The sequence below is a fragment of the Ursus americanus genome, chromosome 18, assembly GCF_024610735.1.
Source record: "Ursus americanus isolate L20-20 chromosome 18, mUrsAme1.1.p, whole genome shotgun sequence".
Taxonomy (NCBI): Eukaryota; Metazoa; Chordata; class Mammalia; order Carnivora; family Ursidae; genus Ursus; species Ursus americanus.
The window spans coordinates 29,308,773-29,328,134 of record NC_142144.1 but is presented as its reverse complement, the minus strand read 5'-3'; the positions used below and the strand labels follow the sequence as shown (position 1 = coordinate 29,328,134).

General features: G+C 40.1%; 1 protein-coding gene across 1 annotated transcript; it reads right to left on the bottom strand.

Annotated features, from left to right (window-relative positions):
* Window positions 1–2,036: 2,036 nt before the first annotated feature.
* LOC123781225 (bile acid-CoA:amino acid N-acyltransferase-like) lies at window positions 2,037–13,391 on the bottom strand. Its single transcript, XM_045780613.2, has 5 exons — window positions 13,385–13,391; window positions 12,710–12,828; window positions 9,121–9,616; window positions 6,313–6,515; window positions 2,037–2,728 (listed from the first exon to the last, which is right to left on the bottom strand). Exons 1-5 carry the CDS (start codon window positions 13,389–13,391, stop codon window positions 2,132–2,134), a joined length of 1,422 nt encoding a protein of 473 aa, XP_045636569.2. The 3' UTR covers window positions 2,037–2,131.
* Window positions 13,392–19,362: the final 5,971 nt, after the last annotated feature.

Sequence of the window (19,362 nt, the reverse complement as noted above, 5' to 3'; positions counted from 1 at the left end):
ATGGAAAAGAATATATGAAAAAAAAATTCAAGACCTACTTGGTTCTGAAAATCCACAAAATGTAAATCAAGGGATATATATCAGACCAAACACACACATCATATCTCATAAACATAGGCATTCTTCCTAAAGTCCAAAACAGGAAACAAAAATAATTATACCCATTAAACCCACTATGATAGCTACTATATAGCATATGGCATATACAACTAATGATACAGCATCTGATCTATATAGTTATTATGTAGCATATAGCATAGGCGGTATTAGCCATTGCAATTACGTGATTACTAGAGTCAAGCGAGTGACATCATCTGATTGACTGGGTCTGGGAAATGTGAAAACTCGTCTGAGTGAGAAAGGAGGGAGGTTAATAGTCTCACTCATCCTGAATGGAATGATTTTACTCTAAACAGAGGGAGTATCAGAAAGCAGTTGAAAGAAAAAGAGTTTCAGTAGATGCAGTGAAGTGTCTTCATATTATTTCAATTACTCTAATTCCTCATTGGCTCCCCCACCACACCTTCAAAATCATTCGAAACATTTTTTTACTGGTTCATCTTCACTTGATTATCTACCAATCACCTTCCACTTCCTTCCATCCATTGCAATTCAGTAGCTCAGGAATATTTGGGCTGTGATTTGCCCCTTAGAGAAAATATGTCAAATTTGACGTTGGACAAGGTAATTTGGATTGTTCTATACCCAGGGTCATCAAACCATGCCCTGCGAGCTCAATCCAGCCAACAGCCTGTTTTTCTGCTGCCTACGAGCTAAAAATGGCTTTTACATTGGTCAATGCTTAGAAAAAAATAAAAATTACTATTCTCTGACATGTAAAAATGTTATGAAATGCAAATGTCAGCGGCCATAAATACAGTTTAATTGGAACACAGCCAGTATCATTCATTATGACCTCTCTATGCTGCTTTTGTGTTTGTTTGTTTTTTTAAAGATTTTATTTATTTATTTGACAGAGAGAGAGACAGCCAGCGAGAGAAGGAACACAGGCAGGGGGAGTGGGAGAGGAAGAAGCAGGCTCCAGCAGAAGAGCCTGATGCGGGGCTCAATCCCAGAATGCTGGGATCACGCCCTGAGCTGAAGGCAGACGCCTAACCACTGAGCCACCCAGGCGCCCCTGCTTTTGTGTTTGAATGGCAGAATTCAACAACAGTGACAAAGACTTCATGGCCCACAAAGCCAAAAATACTTGCTATGTAGAACTTCACAGAAACAGTTTGCCAGCCCCTAAGGTACACAACCCACACCCTCCTGGCTCCTTTCCTAAATTGCAATTCTGTGAATCTCAGATTGTTTCTTTCTCAAAACGCTGTACATTTTGACACAAATATTACTTTATTTTCTTTTATGAGCATTTGTTGAATTATTGATGGTAGGCTGACTCAATCATGTTACCCCCATATCGACCTCTATATTGCCTTAAAATAATACACTCATTTACCCAGCTCTACTTTTCAAGGACAATGAAGTGACCATGAGCATGAGCATATTTTCAAATGTGAGAAATCTAAACATATTTCATTTGAGTTTTAAGAAATCAGCAAATATCAGCACCCGATTCTACTCACGTCTGTTTTACAAGCCAGGGGATTCTGTCATTCGTTTTGGTCATTTCTTTTTCTACCAGATAATTGCTATAATTATAAACAGAATATTCTAGGGCAGGTAGAGCCTTAAATTTATTTTTAAAAATGTAAAACTCTCCGTGTATGATATTAGATTAAATGGAAACTATTGTTCTTTTCCAAAGGCAAGACATGACCACTGCTGGGGCGCCTGGGTGGCTCAGCCATTAAGTGTCTGCCTTCGGCTCAGGTCATGATCCCAGGGTCCTGGGATCAATTCCTGCATTGGGCTCCCGGCTCAGCGGGAAGCCTGCTTCTCCCTCTCCCACTCCCCTTGCTTGTGTTCCCTCTCTCGCTGTCTCTCTCTGTCAAATAAATAAATAAATAAAATCTTCAAAAAAAAAAAAAAAAAAAAGACATGACCACTGTCAAGCTCCTGTTTCTCTCAGTAGAACTTCCACAATAAGAAATCAAAGACGTTGTTCCATGAAAATCAAGGGAAGGGCTGGTATTATTTCTCTGGTTCTCAGGAGTATCTTCTCTTCTCAGAGTTGACTGGTCACAACTGGAACAAGGTGCTTCCTGAGGAACTTCTGGATCTCCTTCCAAGAATGCTCCTGGGCAGCAGCATGTGGGATCACCTCTCCACCCCAGCGCATGAATAGGCAGAGACTGGAGGCCTCTGAGGCACAGCACAGCGGGGAATAGGGAGGCTCTAACAGGTGGCCCTCCCCAGGGTAAGATAGCAGGGTCCAGTTGTTCTTCCCATATCTTCTCAACTGTTCTGTGGCTTGCTCAGCAGATGCTTTGCTGTTGAGATTCTTATCATCTTCTCCCACAATGAAAAGAAAATGTCCCTGGGCCTTTTCAATGGGGAGGAAAGAAGTCTCACTGGCTTCACGACGAGCTTCCTCAAAGGTGTGCTGCAACTCTGCTAACCCTAAGGCGTTGATGGATAGCAGTTGTGGAGAGAAGGCCAGGAGCTGACTTACCTGACCGCGGTACACCTGTGGAATGCTAGGTACAAAGTTGGGCCTGTTAATAAGCACGGTGGCTGTGACTTGTTTTAGGTGAATAGCCATGGAGAGTCCAATCCCTGCACCTCTGCTTATGGAGACTACCCCAATGCCTGGGCCGAGGACCTAAAAATAATGGAAATGAGATGTTGATTCTGTCCACCATTTAGCAAAACCCTACCATCTCAAACAACCAAAAAACTTGACTGGCCAATGGGAGACAAGCAAGGACTAATCCCACCCACATGCCCAGTTCTAGAGTTCTAGAATGCATAATGAGTGTTCAAAGAAAATACTCCTTCAAGAACATGTCAGGCCTTCCAAATGAAATACTATGGATTCAGCATGGTGTTAGCTGCTGAGTTTAAAATGCCCTAAAGAAATACCAATGTAGTAGGAAAAATAAGAAAGAGGCACATAACTCTTGTGAATGATATGAGTCAGGGTACAGCTGATTGGTAAACTGTGGGCTCTCTAGAAGTTCAGAGGAAAAGGTACTCTCTAGGAAAAGACTGATCCAGTCCCAGGGGAAAAATTCTGATGGATCTGAACCTATTCCCCTTTGCTACATATTTTTTCAGCCTCTTTGTAAGGCCACTGCATTCTACCTGAGGTCCTATCTTGTATATTAAGAGAAGTAACTGGAATCATCTCCTTTTGAATTAAAAAGACCTTCCAAGCTCTGAAGTTCTATGTCTTAATATAAAAGATATCGAGTCACAGTTTTGACAATGAGAGGTGAGAACTCAGAATGGATTTGGCCAGGGAAGACAAAGTAAAAGGAAGTGTAACATGGATGAATGAACAACAACAACAAAATGACTCAGTTATGTGCAAGCTTTTGGCAGAACACTAGCTCTTATTATAATTTCTGCCACCAAATTTGGGATCAGCAAATTGAGAATGCTTAGAAGACACTTAAAATCAACAGATGGAGAAATAAGACCTGTAAGGAATTGAAAGATGGTTGGTCGCTCCTCTCACAGAAGAGAGAGCATGAGGCAGGCTTAGTGGAAGTACTAAGAGCCTAGGAGAGAAGTCTGGTTCCCGGGTCTCAGTAGTCATTGACTAACTATCTATGTGACAATGGTAAGAACACTGATGGAAAAGTCACGCAGCAAGTATAAGTGGAACCAGGCTAAGAAAATGAACAGCAGAATCACATAACCTCCTCATTTCTCATCTAAGCCAAGCAGAAACTCAGCACAATAACATCGCCTATGTGATAGTTCGAAGACAACTCTATCATATGCATCAAAAATAGCTACTTAAAAATTCAATGCATCACAAAAACAAACTCCAAATGGATGAAAGACCTCGATGTGAGACAGGAATCCATCAAAATTCTAGAGGAGAACATAGGCAGCAACCTCTACGACATCAGCCAAAGCAACCTTTTTCATGACACATCCCCAAAGGCAAGAGAAACAAAAGATAAAATGAATTTATGGGACTTCATCAAGATTAAAAGCTTCTGCACATCCAAGGAAACAGTCAGAAAAACTAAGAGGCAGCCCACGGAATGGGAGAAGATATTTGCAAATGACACTACAGATAAAGGACTGGTATCCAAGATCTACAAAGAACTTCTCAAACTCAATACACGAGAAACAAATAAACAAATCAAAAAATGGGCAGAAGATATGAACAGACACTTTTCCAATGAAGACATACAAATGGCTAACAGACACATGAAAAAATGTTCAAAATCATTAGCCATCAAGGAAATTCAAATCAAAACCACACTGAGATACCACCTTACGCCAGTTAGAATGGCAAAAATAGACAAGGCAAGAAACAACAATTGTTGGAGAGGATGTGGAGAAAGGGGATCCCTCCTACATTGTTGGTGGGAATGCAAGTTGGTACAGCCACTCTGGAAAACCGTGTGGAGGTCCCTTAAAAAGTTAAAAATTGAGCTACCCTATGATCCAGCCATTGCACTATTGGGTGTTTACCCCAAAGATACAGACGTAGTGAAGAGAAGGGCCATATGCACCCCAATGTTCATAGCAGCAATGTCCACAATAGCTAAATCGTGGAAGGAGCCGAGATGCCCTGCAACAGATGACTGGATTAAGAAGTTGTGGTCCATATATACAATGGAATATTACTCAGCAATCAGAAAGAATGAGTTCTCAACATTTGCTACAACATGGACGGCACTGGAGGAGATAATGCTTAGTGAAATAAGTCAAGCAGAGAAAGACAACTATCATATGATTTCTCTCATCTATGGAACATAAGAACTAGAATGATCAGTAGGGGAAGAAAGGGATAAAGAAAGGGGGGGTAATCAGAAGGGGGAATGAAACATGAGAGACTATGGACTATGAGAAACAAACTGAGGGCTACAGAGGGGAGGGGGGTGGGGGAATGGGATAGACCGGTGATGGGTAGTAAGGAGGGCACATATTGCATGGTGCACTGGGTGTTATACACAACTAATGAATCATCGAGCCTTACATCGAAAACCGGGGATGTACTGTATGGTGACTAACATAATATAATAAAAAATCATTATTAATTAAAAAAAAAATTCAATGCATCAATAGATTGTCAGTGATCATTGCTCATCTTATTACTGAAACTCTGATCATATTTTGGTGACCCTTATATGAGATAGGATGTGGTACAGAGACTTAATTTTACTTAGAGCAATTCTTTTTTTTAAGATTTTATTTATTTTTTTGGTAAGGGGGGATGAGCACAGGGGGAGGGGGCCTGTGCAGGGAGCCCGATGTGGGGCTCGATCCCAAGACCTGCGGATCATGACCTGAGCTGAAGGCAGACGCTTAACCAACCGTGCCACCCAGATGCCCCTAGATCAATTCTTATTAAGAAAAAAATATCAGCAATTAGCAAGAGATAACTTGCAGCAACCCTAACGTAGCAGCAAAGCACATTTTAAAATTTAAAGAAGGTATGGATTGGAAAGTCCTACAGCATTATGGTTAAGTCCTCTCCAATAACTAAAAATGCAGGCCCACTCCTCGAAGAAGACCGATTCTCTGTCTGGAGGAGTCCGGTGATTTAATATTATCAGAGAAGGGGATAATATAGAGCGTTGCATTTACTGAGGATGTCGTATTACCAGTTACTCTAGCAAGCCCTTTGCTTGGATTATCCCCTTTCCTTCTCACGAGAACCTTACGAAATAGCATCACTACCATAGTATTTAACAGATGAAAAAATTCAGTATTAGAAAGTGTCAGTAGCTTGCCCAGATTCCCACAACCAGATGGGATGGAGCCAGAAAGGCAACCCAGTTCTGTCTGAATCCAAAGCCATTGCATCTTGGGACGCCTGAGGGGCTCAGTTGGTTAAGTGTCTGCTTTCAGCTCAGGTCATGATCCCAGGGTCCTGGGCTCAAGTCCTACACCAGGCTCCTTGCTCAGCGGGGAGCCTGCTTCTCCCTCTGCCTGCCACTTCTCTGCTTGTGCTCTCTCTCTCTCTGACGAGCAAATAAATAAAATCTTTAAAATAAATAAATAAAGCCATTGCTTTCTGATTCCATCATGGACACAGGCTAACTTCCTGTTTTGTCTTTCTGAGCAAAAGACACTGGGTGTGAAATAAATCATGTAAATACTGTGAATATGTCATAGAACTTCAAGTTCACTGAGGAGAATCAGACTTGGAGGTTAAGAGAAGCCACAGGGTGTTATGGTTATTTAAAGACAGGGACTAAAAGAAAAGGCAAACATTACCTTAGGATATCTCAGAAGAAAGTTGACAGCTTCCTCAAAGTATTCTAATTCTGTCTTTTCTGGTTGGGGAGGCAGATCTTCATAGTTAAAGTAAGCCAAGGCCAAGGCCACAAAGCCATGAGTGGCCAGGAGACAGGCCCAGAATTCAATCAGTCCACCGAGACCACCGAACAAGTCAATTACCCCTGGGAAACGTCCCTCTCCTGAGAAAGAACAAAACAAAACAGAACTGGGTATGAAGGGAAAGGAAAGAAAAAAGAAGAAAAACACAACAACAAGAAGAAATACATCACAAATTCTGGAATCAAAGTATAAATTTTCAGTGGAATCCCCAGGTTTTCAGCCTTGTAGCTGGGGCAGAATTAAAGCTGATTGACTGCATTAATGGGACAAATATCAGGAAGGTTGATGGGGAACTATGTTCACTGACATGCTTAATCTCTGTAGTCAAGGGGTCTTGCAGACTCAAAGTGGCTCATTTCTTTAGTATTGGAGTAAAGAAAGCTATTGAAATTAGGGAAGGGCTTTTTAACCTATGAAAACGTACACAATTATTGCTTTAGGAAATCAATGAAGGTCCTGAAATTATATGCAAAATATAGGTTTATATGTACCTTTTTTTTTTTTTTAAGAGAGAGAGCATGCACCCTGGGTGGGGATGGCACGGGGAGGGGCAGGGGGAGAGGGAGAGAATCTTAAGCAGGCTCCATGCTCCGTACAGAGCCTGAAACGGGGCTCAATCTCACAACCCTGAGATCATAACCTGAGCCAAAACGAAGAGTAGGACACTTAACCAACTGAGCCACTCAGGTGCCCCTATGTGTGCATTTTACTAATGAAAGCTTCTATGGATTTAATAGGGTTCTCAAAATATATATAACTCAAAAAAAAAAGCCTTCAAAAGTATATGACTTAAAAAAACGCTATTGAAATGATTGTGTTAGCTAAGATCCCGACTTAACACTGCTCTGTTCCATTCGTCTGACTATACAGTGATGAAATCTTGCAGCCAAGCAGATGTGAATGATGAGCCCTTCCATGTAATAACAACCTGTTTATTCACTGCAGCTTCGCACATGGTAAAAAGTAGGGATGGTCAGAGTATCACTCTACACTCATGTTCTGTGTAGGCAGCTAGTTTCCTAAATAAAGCAGAAAAAAAATTATGATGCACTTATTGGGGGCACTGTATTCTCGGGTAAGTGATTTTAATTAAGGAAGACTGGTCCCATCAATGGGGGCACCTGGCTGGCTCAGTCAGTAGAGCATGCGACTCTTGATCTTGGGGTTGTGAGTTCAAGCGCCATGTTGGTTACTTAAAGAGATAAGTGAGTAAGATGATACTTAAAAATTAAAAAAAGAAAGAAAGAAAGAAGAATGACTTGATTTAAAGGAGTATTGGCAATTTTCAAAACAAAACATTGCTACGTTTTCTCACTTGAGAAAAGGAGAAATAAAATGGCACTAAATATATCTGAGCTTTAAAATACCACTTCAGTAAGTGAATAAAGATGCTTTTCATCTCCTGATTGACAGGAAGAGGGAGGACTTTAGAGTACTGAGCCTCTTATCGTGGAAGAATGTCGTAGTTGAGAATTGGTTTGAGACCTGACTCAACCTCTTTTGGCCCCACGCAGCTCAACGCTCTTTCGTATCCCTCACAGAGCAAGCAGGACACGCCGCACGTGCATGTCCAAGAGGATTCACAGACAGCTCCCTCTAAACCAGCGCATCCCAAGGAGGGAGGCCTGCGCTGGTCCTTAGATTTGTATCTGAGGTGGGTGCGTAGACGCACAGACTTATGTGCCTCTTAGTTCCTGATCCCTACACACAACGATGTTGTCTGTATGCTAATTACTGGGTGTAAAGATACTGAGATTTACCCAACCAGCCGCATGGGTCATGACAATTTTGGAAAGGGAAGCTTTTATTCCTTCTACATCATCTATAACCCTGTGCTGCCGGGAACCACCTCTAACACTCCAGGCTTCCTGTACCCATCTCACTTCTACATGGTGATCCTGTTTCTAAAAACAGACAGAGAGGCAATACATCCTGATGATATGATGGCTGTGTCCCAGATCAAAGCTCATGCCTGAAGAAGGGGATCTGAGACACTCCTGAAACCTGGACCTGTCAAGGGCCTCTTCTGGGGAATTAACGTGGCTTCATTCGGTCCCACAATAAACCCTGAGAAATGTACCAGTAGATGTTTTGAACCGCTTATTGATGTGTGGAAATCACTGTGGGAAACTGAGTTTCCTGATAGGCTTTATAGCCATCAGGGAGCATGTGGCATTAACTGTGGATTGATGGAATATTCTATAAATAGGCAATATTTATGGAACTAGAGGGTATAGAGTCTCTTTGCATCCTCTGTATTTGTTGCAATATTTCAGTCCATTATATCATCAGCTTACTGGGTGCAATGACCTAAACCTAAGTTGACACTCAGACAAGACAGAACTCCCAGGAGAGAGTTCCACGATATCAGGATGTGGGTCCTCAGGTACTCGGGCTCAATACAGACGGATTTCACATAAATCCAAAGCTGTGAGACCCCATAATGCAGGGACTCCAAAAACTACATGTAGTCGTATCCTTAGACAAGCTCCAGAATTGTTGAGATCAAGCGTCAGTTGGAATGGCGCATCCCCAGATTCTTGTTCTGGCCCAGAGGTAGCCCTGATTCTAAGGCTGGAGAGGACTACACCATGTAGTATACATACCCAAGTTAAACCTCCGCAGGGATTAGGCACTTGAAAGAGGAAGCACAAGGATGACAGCAACCAGGTTAATTCTACTCACCAGGAGGGAGAAAGAGGGCTCCCCGGAGGCGGCCTTCTCGAACTTGGATCCGTTTGACACCCGGTGCTCTGAACCACCTCTCCAAGGTCAGGCTGACTTTTGGAGCAGTGGTGGCAATGTGGGTTAAAAGTAAATTCGAATCATAAAGTTTTATTTGGACCAGGAGGGGGCTATTCATCACATCTCTTTTTGACAATTTCGTTAAAAGTTTTTCAGGTTTCAGGGACCAGAAGAGACCCATAGGGTGGACTCCTACATAGTCACCGCCCAGTGAAGGGTCCCGCTCCAGATCTACCTCCCCAACTTCACTGGCCTTATAGTAGGCTTGAGAATGAAACAGGTTCCCCTTCTCATCTTCCAGTGATGCCCGAAGAAGCACGATCTGGAAGGGCGGCAGGCCCGTAGCTCGGATATGCACTGGCTCATCGATAAGCGTGCTTGCAGGGGTAGCTGTCAGCTGAGCCAGTGCGGCACTCCGGATGGTCCGCAGTGATGGCTGCAGTGAAACCGGGATATACACATAGGAGAAGAAAATAAGGCAGTGATAAGGTTAATGAAAGGTGAACGGGACCGGGAAGCAGGCTGCTTGGGATTCAGCTCTAACTCTCCAGTTATTCAGCAAATATCCTGATACAATCTTCAAATGCAAGACACCTGAGAGCTTCTGGCAAATTTGTAGAAGACATAAAACAAGTAGATATGTTTTATAGTAATTAGGAGCCGGGATGGAGGAAGCAGCAGCCAGCTACACGAATGGTATCGACACGTCCAAGGAAGATATCACAATTGGCCATCCAGAGTCCTTGAAAAATCAGATGCAGTGGAGGATAAGAGTAAGATGTGCAGTTGAAAATGGGGTTTGTTGGGGTGCCTGGGTGCCTCAGTCGGTTACAGTGTCCGATTCTCGATTTGGGCTCAGGGTCTTGGGATTGAGCCCTGCATGGGGCTCCGTGCTCAGCACGGAGTCTGGGAGTCTGCTTGTCCCTCTCCCGCTGCTCCTCATCCTGCTTGTGGTCTCTTTCTCACTCTCTTAAATAAACAAACAAACAAACAAACAAACAAATAAAATCTTCTAAAAAAAAGAAAGAGGAAAAAAAAAGAAAACAGGGATTTGTTAAACACCTATGTATATGGAAATGGTGCCTCCACTACTGATCCCCTCCCCAAGTCCTGCAAACAGAATGCCTGGCATCTAAGAATTCACCTCTAACAGAGCACCAAAAACAGACAAATCGTCTCAAAAGAATGAGGACAAAATCTTTGGGAAGAACAAGGAGGCTGACATATGTATTACTCCCTAAAGAAAAAGTACTCACAGCGTCATAGTTAGGCTTACCCAGTCCTAAGAAAACCAGATGCTGACAAGCCCTTCAGGGACACAAAAATTTGCTAAGCTTTTCATCATCTCCCTATTAAAGATAAGGATTACGTTTCTCCTTTGCGTTAGTGTGAAGAAAGCCACAAAAATGACCTTTGTTCCCATTCTAATAACCTAACCTTATCTGGATAAATACAAAATCAATTTTTTTTTTTGTTTTCTTAAACTCATTAGATTGCCAGGAATCTAAATGAACTGAACTCCGGTGAGTGATAGGTCCCTCCTAGGAGAGAGGAGACTTTCTCTTCTACAAAGTGATTTCATCTATGATAAGATAGCAAAAAAGAATCCCCCGTAAAGAAAAATTAGGAGAGATCAACAGAAAGTTTAATGCAACTTTAACGGATGTGTGCGGGCTGGTTTGATAGAATTCTGAGAAACTCCACCCAGAGTCCTTCTCCAAGTGCCAACCCTTAAGGATTTGGCCATGTGCCCTAGGACAATACATCAAAGCATGAGAGCAGAGACATGAGCTGAGAGAAATCTGTCTGAGGCATTGCAGGTCTTCTTATAAAGCAAAGAAGTTAACTTCCAAAGGATGGGGGAGCACAGCCAAATAGAGAGATTTCTCCAGGCCAGAAAGCCAGGAGTGGGACTCCAGAACAAAGAAATTTCCTTAGTGACCCTCTTTCTAGAAGAATTATAAATCAGAGAGAAATATCTTACAGTTAGAAAAGCTAGCAACATGCCCATAAAAAAACAAAGATATCTCCAGAAGTTCAGCGATGCTTAGACCCCAGTTTCTTCTGATGAGAAGGGCCTAATCCCATACCCAAAAATATCTGAAGGCAGTGGTGTGTGGGATCAGGTAAAGCTGCAGCAAAGCTGAGGCCCAGGTCAACCACAGGCAAGACTGGTTCAATCTTTAATTCTAACATTTTGACAGAGTAGGGCTTCGCTCTTTTCTTGAGGTAAATATTACTTATTCTAGTCATTTCTTTTATATGAAATATCTGGAGTATGATTTTCAAAATTACAAGACACAACAGAATCCAGAAAATTGACCCATGATCATAATGAGAGCAAACGGTCCATAGGAAAAGGCACAGAAATAGCCAAGAGGGTGGAATGATCAGACAGGAACTTTGTTGTTGTGTGGTTGTATGTTTGTTTGTTTTTAGAAGACACAGACTACATCAAAAGCTAATGATGTACTGCATGGTGACTAACATAATAAAAAAATTAATTTAAAAAAAAGAAGACACAGAGAGCACCCCTTCCCCTGCTTGTGCTCTGTCTCGCAAATAAATAAATAAAATCTTTAAAAAAGCCTTTAATATGTATATACACATATGTGTGTGTATTTAAATGCGATTGAAAGACTATAAAATAAAAATAATGTCATGTGGGGTTTATAGAATACATAGAAATATAATGACAAAAAGGTGGGAATGGAGTAAATAGAATTATACTGTTTTCAGATTATTATATTACTATTTTTCAAGCAATACAAGATTATTTGCAGGCAGACTGTAACAACTTAAAGGTACTAGTAGGAGCTCAGCTGAGCCCAGGGAGACAGAGAAAGCCGAGCAGGTTAGGTGTCAAGAGTATCTGATGAAAGCAGCAAGCCAAAAACAAGAGTCGAGCCTTAATCACTTACCGTGAGGGAGCAAGTGCCTGGTCAAGACAAGGATCGAGGGTCTGAAGTCGGCAGGTCAGCCAGTCCGCAGGTCAGACAGACGTGGGAGTGGGTTCACTATGAGGGAACCCCAAACGTGGGATCCAGCAGTTCTGAGGTCAGGGTAGAGCGAGGGGAAGGAATAGAAGTGGAAAAGAACTGGCTGCTGAGTCAGACCGAAAGAAAGAATCTTTTTTTTTTTAAGATTTTATTTATTTATTCGACAGAGATAGAGACAGACAGCGAGAGAGGGAACACAAGCAGGGGGAGTGGGAGAGGAAGAAGGAGGCTCATAGCAGAGGAGCCTGATGTGGGGCTTGATCCCACAATGCTGGGATCACGCCCTGAGCCGAAGGCAGACACTTAACCGCTGTGCCACCCAGGCGCCCCCGAAAGAAAGAATCTTCAAGCATTCCTCCTCCTCGCATAAAGAGGCCTCAGCACGTGTAACTGGCGAAGACTTTGGATTGTGAGGAAAGGTCTGATGAAAAGGAGATTTATAATGAAGGCTCCTGGGTAAATACAAAAACATGATGGGCCTGACTAGTGACTAGGGAGACCAGTAACTACTGAGCGGCCTGAGTCCTTGCCTCCCAACTTTTTCCAGAGATTGCTATGCACTGGCTGTACCCCAAGTCCGGTGCTGGAAGGGCAGCATTCCACCACGATGCCTGCCGACTAAAGCCTTTATAATTGCCTATAGTCAGTTCTGGAAAATCACACATAAGTTTTTGACCAAGAGCTAGACTTCTCAGGTACCTATTATATTCTCTAGAATAACACACATACACACACACATATTTAAGTAACCCCAAAAGAATAGGTGTTCCAGTTACTATGGCTGTGTAATAGACCACTCGAAAACTTAGAGGTGTACAATAGCTATTATATTATGCTCATATGTTCTGTGGGTTGGACATCAGGACAGGGCTCAGTGAGATCAGCCATCAGTTGCAAAGACAACAACCTTTTGGAGACTACTAAACCAGCACTCACAACTGTGTAGGATCAAATCCTTGAGTTATATATCAGCGGGGTGAAAGAGGCTAAAGGAAAGACTATCATCAATTGATAATTTAAGCAAGTTCAAATCTGAAACTGCTATTTGCTATACCATGTGTAAATCCTTGTGCATTTTTAGAGAAGGGAGACTCCCTGGTAAGAGTAGGGATGAGGAATGAATATGACAGCTTCATTACTCCAGAATAAGAAGAGAAATAGAGTGGTAGTTGAAGGACGGGTCAAGAGTTTGCTTTGTGTCCTACCTTGCATTCCTCGAGAAGACTACCTTGAAATAAGAGCTCAAAAGCAAGTCGTGTACTTTGAGGGGTTTCCAGGAAACATGAGTGCACCGGAGCAATGGGAAGTAACCAATAAATGGTTGGTTGAGGGCTGAGTGGTGAGGGAGGAAGGGGCCTTAATTTCCTACCACTTCCAGCCTGCCATGCTGAGAGGGAAAGTGGACTCTGGAGGCCCAAAAAAACTATCAGGCACAGGAATCCCAGGTCTGATATTGTGAGTCAGGCCTGTGCACTAATGGCACTAGGGGAAGTACATACAGGCAAGGTAGTGACAGTATCTGCTAACATTGTGTTCTGTTTTTAATGTGTGTGTGTGTGTGTGTGTGTGTGTTCAGAGGGAGCGAGAGAGAGAAGGGACTGACACAGGCATGAATACATGCTGATGAGAATGAGCCGACAGAGAGACAAGTGCTGAGAATGAGAATTGGATGGTGAATAAGACATTTTTCCCTGAGAAGCTTAAAAACAAGTGATTTTATAACCCCAAAGTTCCCGATTTCCCTTGTAAAAATATTCAAGAAATTGAGTATACATAAGGCACAAAGAAATACATGGCAGAGTCAGGAATGGAATTTATATCTCCAGCTCATGGTCAAATTGATTAGTAGCTCAATAACAATTTATCAAGGGTCTACACTGTGATAATCACGGCGAGATTAGACACGGTCCATATTCTAAATAAGCCTAAAGGTGTAGTCTTCCTTCCAGACGTTATCCATTAAGTTTCTACTTAAATATCACGTGGATCAACCAGTGTTCCCAAACAGAAAGTAAGTGAAAAGTCATTAGCTTTAGTTCAACTTATACTTCTTTTCAAATATCATCGCTTTTTCCTTCATATCCCTCGTTTATTACATTTCACTAGCAGAAAGCATTCCTGAATTGCATAAATATGTATGACCTTTAAGAAATATTTTCACAAAATGCAATTCTAACAAGCCATTCATCTGACATTAAAAGAAAATCATCCCTCAAACAATGTAAAAATAGGACCACAATTCAAAATCCCAGACTAAGAGAATTTCTTCTGTAATATTCTAGGAAACGGTTTTTATAAAGAGGGAGAAATATTAATGGAGATGGGGGAAGATAGAATAAAGAAAAGTTAACACATAGTTTCAGAGTCATTCTCCCTCAGAAATATAAATTCTGGCTTGATATCTTCAAAATCACAAGTCCCTACCAATATCTTTTCTAAACAAACTCCAACAGAGTTTACCCTTATCTGAGCACTCTTTGAACTTTAGAGCTGAGGTTATAAAATGAACAAAAAGACTATTTGTCTGCATGAACTGCTAAATTCCAAACACTGAAATTAAGAATCTAATTTTACTTCTCATTCAAGACCTGAGACTTTAACCCATCTCCAATCAGCCCAGAAGAGATAGCTCTGATTACAAGCTAAAAACGACCTGACTTTTTCCTCTCGAAACTTCCTTTCCCTCAGTAAAGAAGAATGGCATTATCTAGAGTCCTCTTATCAGTCAAAACCTCAAATAGATCTTTATAGTCTAACCAAACTAATGAAGCACTCTCTCTCTCTCACTCTAAAAAATAAATAAATAAAATAAAAATTAAAAATGCGAATTTAAATCATGAAATGGTATATTTATACCTATAAGGTTGGCAAAAATTGTAAATTCTGAAAATAAGAAGAGTTGGTTAAGAAGTGGATCACCAAGATTCGAACCCTGCTAGAGGAATGTAAACGGGTGCAGTCACTTTAGAAAGCAATTGGGCATTTCTACTAAATGTGACAATATGAATGACCTTCGACCCAGGGGTTTCATTTCTAGAGATATAACAGAAATGTGTGCACAGATGCATCAGGAATTATACACAAATATTTATAACAGCATTTTCCAAGATATTAAAAACTGGAAACAGGGGCGCCTGGGTGGCACAGCGGTTAAGCGTCTGCCTTCGGCTCAGGGCGTGATCCCGGCGTTCTGGGATCGAGCCCCACATCAGGCTCCTCCGCTGGGAGCCTGCTTCTTCCTCTCCCACTCCCCCTGCTTGTGTTCCCTCTCTCGCTGGCTGTCTCTATCTCTGTCGAATAAATAAAATCTTAAAATAAATAAATAAATAAATAAATAAAAACTGGAAACAACCAAATATCCATTAACTATAAAATAAATGAATAGATTTTGGTATATTTATACAGTAGAATACTACAAAGCCCAGCATTAAAAATAAATGAATCAAAGCAATAAAAATAAAAGAATTATAACTACATTCAATAACCTTGGGTGAATTTCAGAAACATAATATTGAGTGTTAGATGCCAGTCATAAATGAATACACATAAAGGAATCATAAATTTACACATGCCAAAAAACTGCAGAACATACTTATAGAGCAAATTTTTAAACAAAAGCAAAGAAGAGATTACCAAAAGTCAGGATTGTAGTGAAAAATTATCAGTGTAGTTCACATTGATAGACTGCAAGTAAATGGATGAAAAATAATATAGCATGCAACACTAAGCATAAGGAACCCCAAGTGGCTTTATTAATATCAGATTAATTAAATTTCAATATCAAGAGTATTAATAGAGATAAAAATAATGACAAGTTCATAAAAATCAAAAACCTAATAATGGATTTCAAAATATATGGAGCAAAATTTGACAGAATTAAAGAGAGAAATAAATAATTCCATAGTCATGATTAAAGATTTTAACATTCCTTTCTCAGCGATTGATAGAATAAGTTGACGAAAACCAGTAAAGGCATAAATTTAAACACTATCAATGACCTTGACCTAATTGCTATGTATAGAACATTAAACCCAACAAATTCAAGCACACATGGTATATTCAACAAGATAAGCCATAAACTGTGACAAAAGTTAATCTTAATAATGCAAAAATGATGAAATCAGAGTATGTTCTCTGACATAACGGAATTAAATTAGAAATAAAAAATAAGATACGCAGAATATCTTATTCCTTATTTATTCCCAAATATTTGAAAATCAAACAGACTTCTAATAATCCATGAGTCAAGGAAGAAATCACATCAGAAGTTAGAAAATATTTTAAACTGAATGATAATGGAAGGACAAAATGAAAATATTTGTAGGATGAAGCTAAAGCTAAAAAGGGAAATTTATAATTTTAGTGACTTATATTGGAAAAGCGTCTAAAATCAATGGCCCAAGTCTTTACCTTAAGAAGCCAGGGGGGGAAAAAAAAAGAGGAAAGTTAACCCAAAGTAAGTAGAAGAAAGGAAATAAGAAAAGTATATTATCGATGAAATAGAAAATAAACAATAGAAAGAAATTAACAAAGACAAATTTGGTTCTTTGAGAAGACCGACAAAACTGATAAACTACAAGCCAGACTGATCGAATAAAAAGAATAACAAATACCTAAAATGAAAGATGGCTTATCATTGCAGATCCAATAGACATTAAAAGGAAAATAAGAGAATATTATGAACATTTCATGCCAACTAATTTGACAACTCAGATGAATAAATTCCTTGTAAAATACAATTTAATGAAGAACTGTTTCAAAGTAAAGGAGATTAAGTAAAGGTGATAACAAAAATGCAAAGCATGAACCAAGATTCGATCCTGAATCAGGGGGTGAAATCACTAGGAAGGTCAGTTCTGGGACATCAGTGAAATTTGAATATGAACAATGTATGATTAGTGTTGCATCAGTGTTAAATATTTTGAATTTAATATTTCCTAATGAAAAAGAAACCTGATGGAGCTGCAGTTTGCTACTATATAACTAACATTGCAATTCTGCTGAATCAGAAGTTAATTTTTGAGACTACTTTTGAACTTAGAAATCATTCAAGGAAAAACTTTAGAACTTTTACACTGAAATAACTGAATAAAAATAAGATGGAAAAGTAACTGCAGAGAAGATTAAGTTCATGTGCACAGATACGACTGAGTTCAAGATACCTGCCATTTAATCCTTCAGGATACACAGAACACATGCTAATGGGATTACAAATCAAAGAAGTAGGACGGGGGTGGGGGGGGTGTCTGGCTGCCTCAGTCAGGAGGGTGTGGGACTCTTAACCTTGAGGTCCTGAGTTCAAGCCCCATTTTGCGTGTAGAGCTTACTTAAAAAAAAAAATATTGCCAAAAGGATGACTTGAGATTAAAAAATATTTATAAAACAAAAAAAACAAAGAAGCAGGACCAAGTTGCCCATTCCTAGGTTCAAGGTCAAGAAATTTACAGTAGAATGACTTCCACTTCTGAGTAAGAGGGAGTTTTATGGCAGACCAATACTCAACTAAAAAAGCCAGATTTGAAAAAAACAGATAAAAATAAAAGCAAAAAACTGGCAATAACTTAAATATCCAGTAAAAGCATAGTGGTTGAAAGATTACAGTGGTCCTCCCCACCCTTAACTAGTTTAACTTTCCAGGTTGAGTTACCTGTGGTCAACTCCAGCCAGGAAGCAGACAATCCTCCTTCTGATATAAATCAGGCCAATAGCAGCCTACCTAATTCTACATCACGACACCTAGGTTATTCACCTCACTTCATCTCTCATTTTATCACCTCACTTCATCTCTCATTTTATCATCTCACATCATCACAAAAACGGTGAATATAGTACCATATTTTGAAAGACACTTTCACATTACTTTCATTACAACATATTGTTATAGTTGTTCTATTTATTATTAGTTATTGTTAATTTCTTACTATACTTAATTATAATTTAAACTATCATAGGTCTGAATGTATAGGAAAAAATATAGCATATATAGGGTTCAATACTATCAAGGGTTTCAGACATCCACTGGGGGCCCTGAAATGTATCCCCCCATGGTTAAGAAGGGACTACTGTACGTAACATCCAGTTATGGAACATGTTATTAATCAAATTTGTTACTGTTAAGACTATCTTAAAATAAGTAGAAATGCTCATAGAGTGAAGGGAACAGAACAATGTGATAGTAAATTTTAAAGTACAGGAAAAGTTTCATCTGGAAAAACACCAATATGTTTAGTGATTATCTGAGTAGTAAGACAAAAATGGCATTTGTCGTCTTTCCCAAATTTTTAAAAATGTGCTTTTATGGGGCGCCTGGGTGGCTCAGATGGTTAAGTGTCTGCCTTCAGCTCAGGTCATGATCCCAGGGTCCTGGGATCGAGCCCCATATCAGGCTCCCTGCTTGGCGGTGAGCCTTCTTCTTCCTCTCCCCCTGCTGCTCCCCCTGCTTGTGCTCTCTCGCTCTGTCAAATAAATAAATAAAATCGTTTTTATTAAACAATCAGAAAAATATTAAAATAAAAAAGAACAGAAGAGAGGGAGAAGTCTATTTATGTGGCTTAAAATACATACTGTCTGTGCAAATCCATTTCTATTAACCCTGAATATTTTATTACCAGGTTTTATGTAAGTATATTTATTGAGTTCAAATGCCCAGCTAACTATAGTTAATTGAGAACTCTTTTATACAGCAATCACTTAATTTTTTAATATGTAAACATTTTATAATGACACCATGCTTGGTTACCTCAGTGAACAAGTTACCAAACCTAATGTAACCTTTTCAGGAAAACTAAAGGTCATTGTTCCGATATATTTATCGTATTGGACTATAAAACAGTGACACCTTCTAGATGTGCGGTCTAAGCTCAACTTTCCAGGACTGCTGCTTCAGGGATGGTACTTTCCCACTTTAATGCTAGGGTCTAGGGCCATCTTACTCAAAACATGAACAGCATTGCCTAGGAGGTTTTTAGACATACAGAAGCTCAGGGCCCACTCTTGACCTATATAATCAGAATCTGCATTTGAAAAAGATCTCCAAGTAATTCATATGCACATTAGGTTTTGAGAAACACTGCTCCAGGTTACAAAGAAGTAATTTCTTCTGCCTTTACACCCATTTGAAGCCTGGTTTTGCAGTACTCCAGGTGAAACCCTGTTGTTCCACACTCCCTTTACCATCCATTAC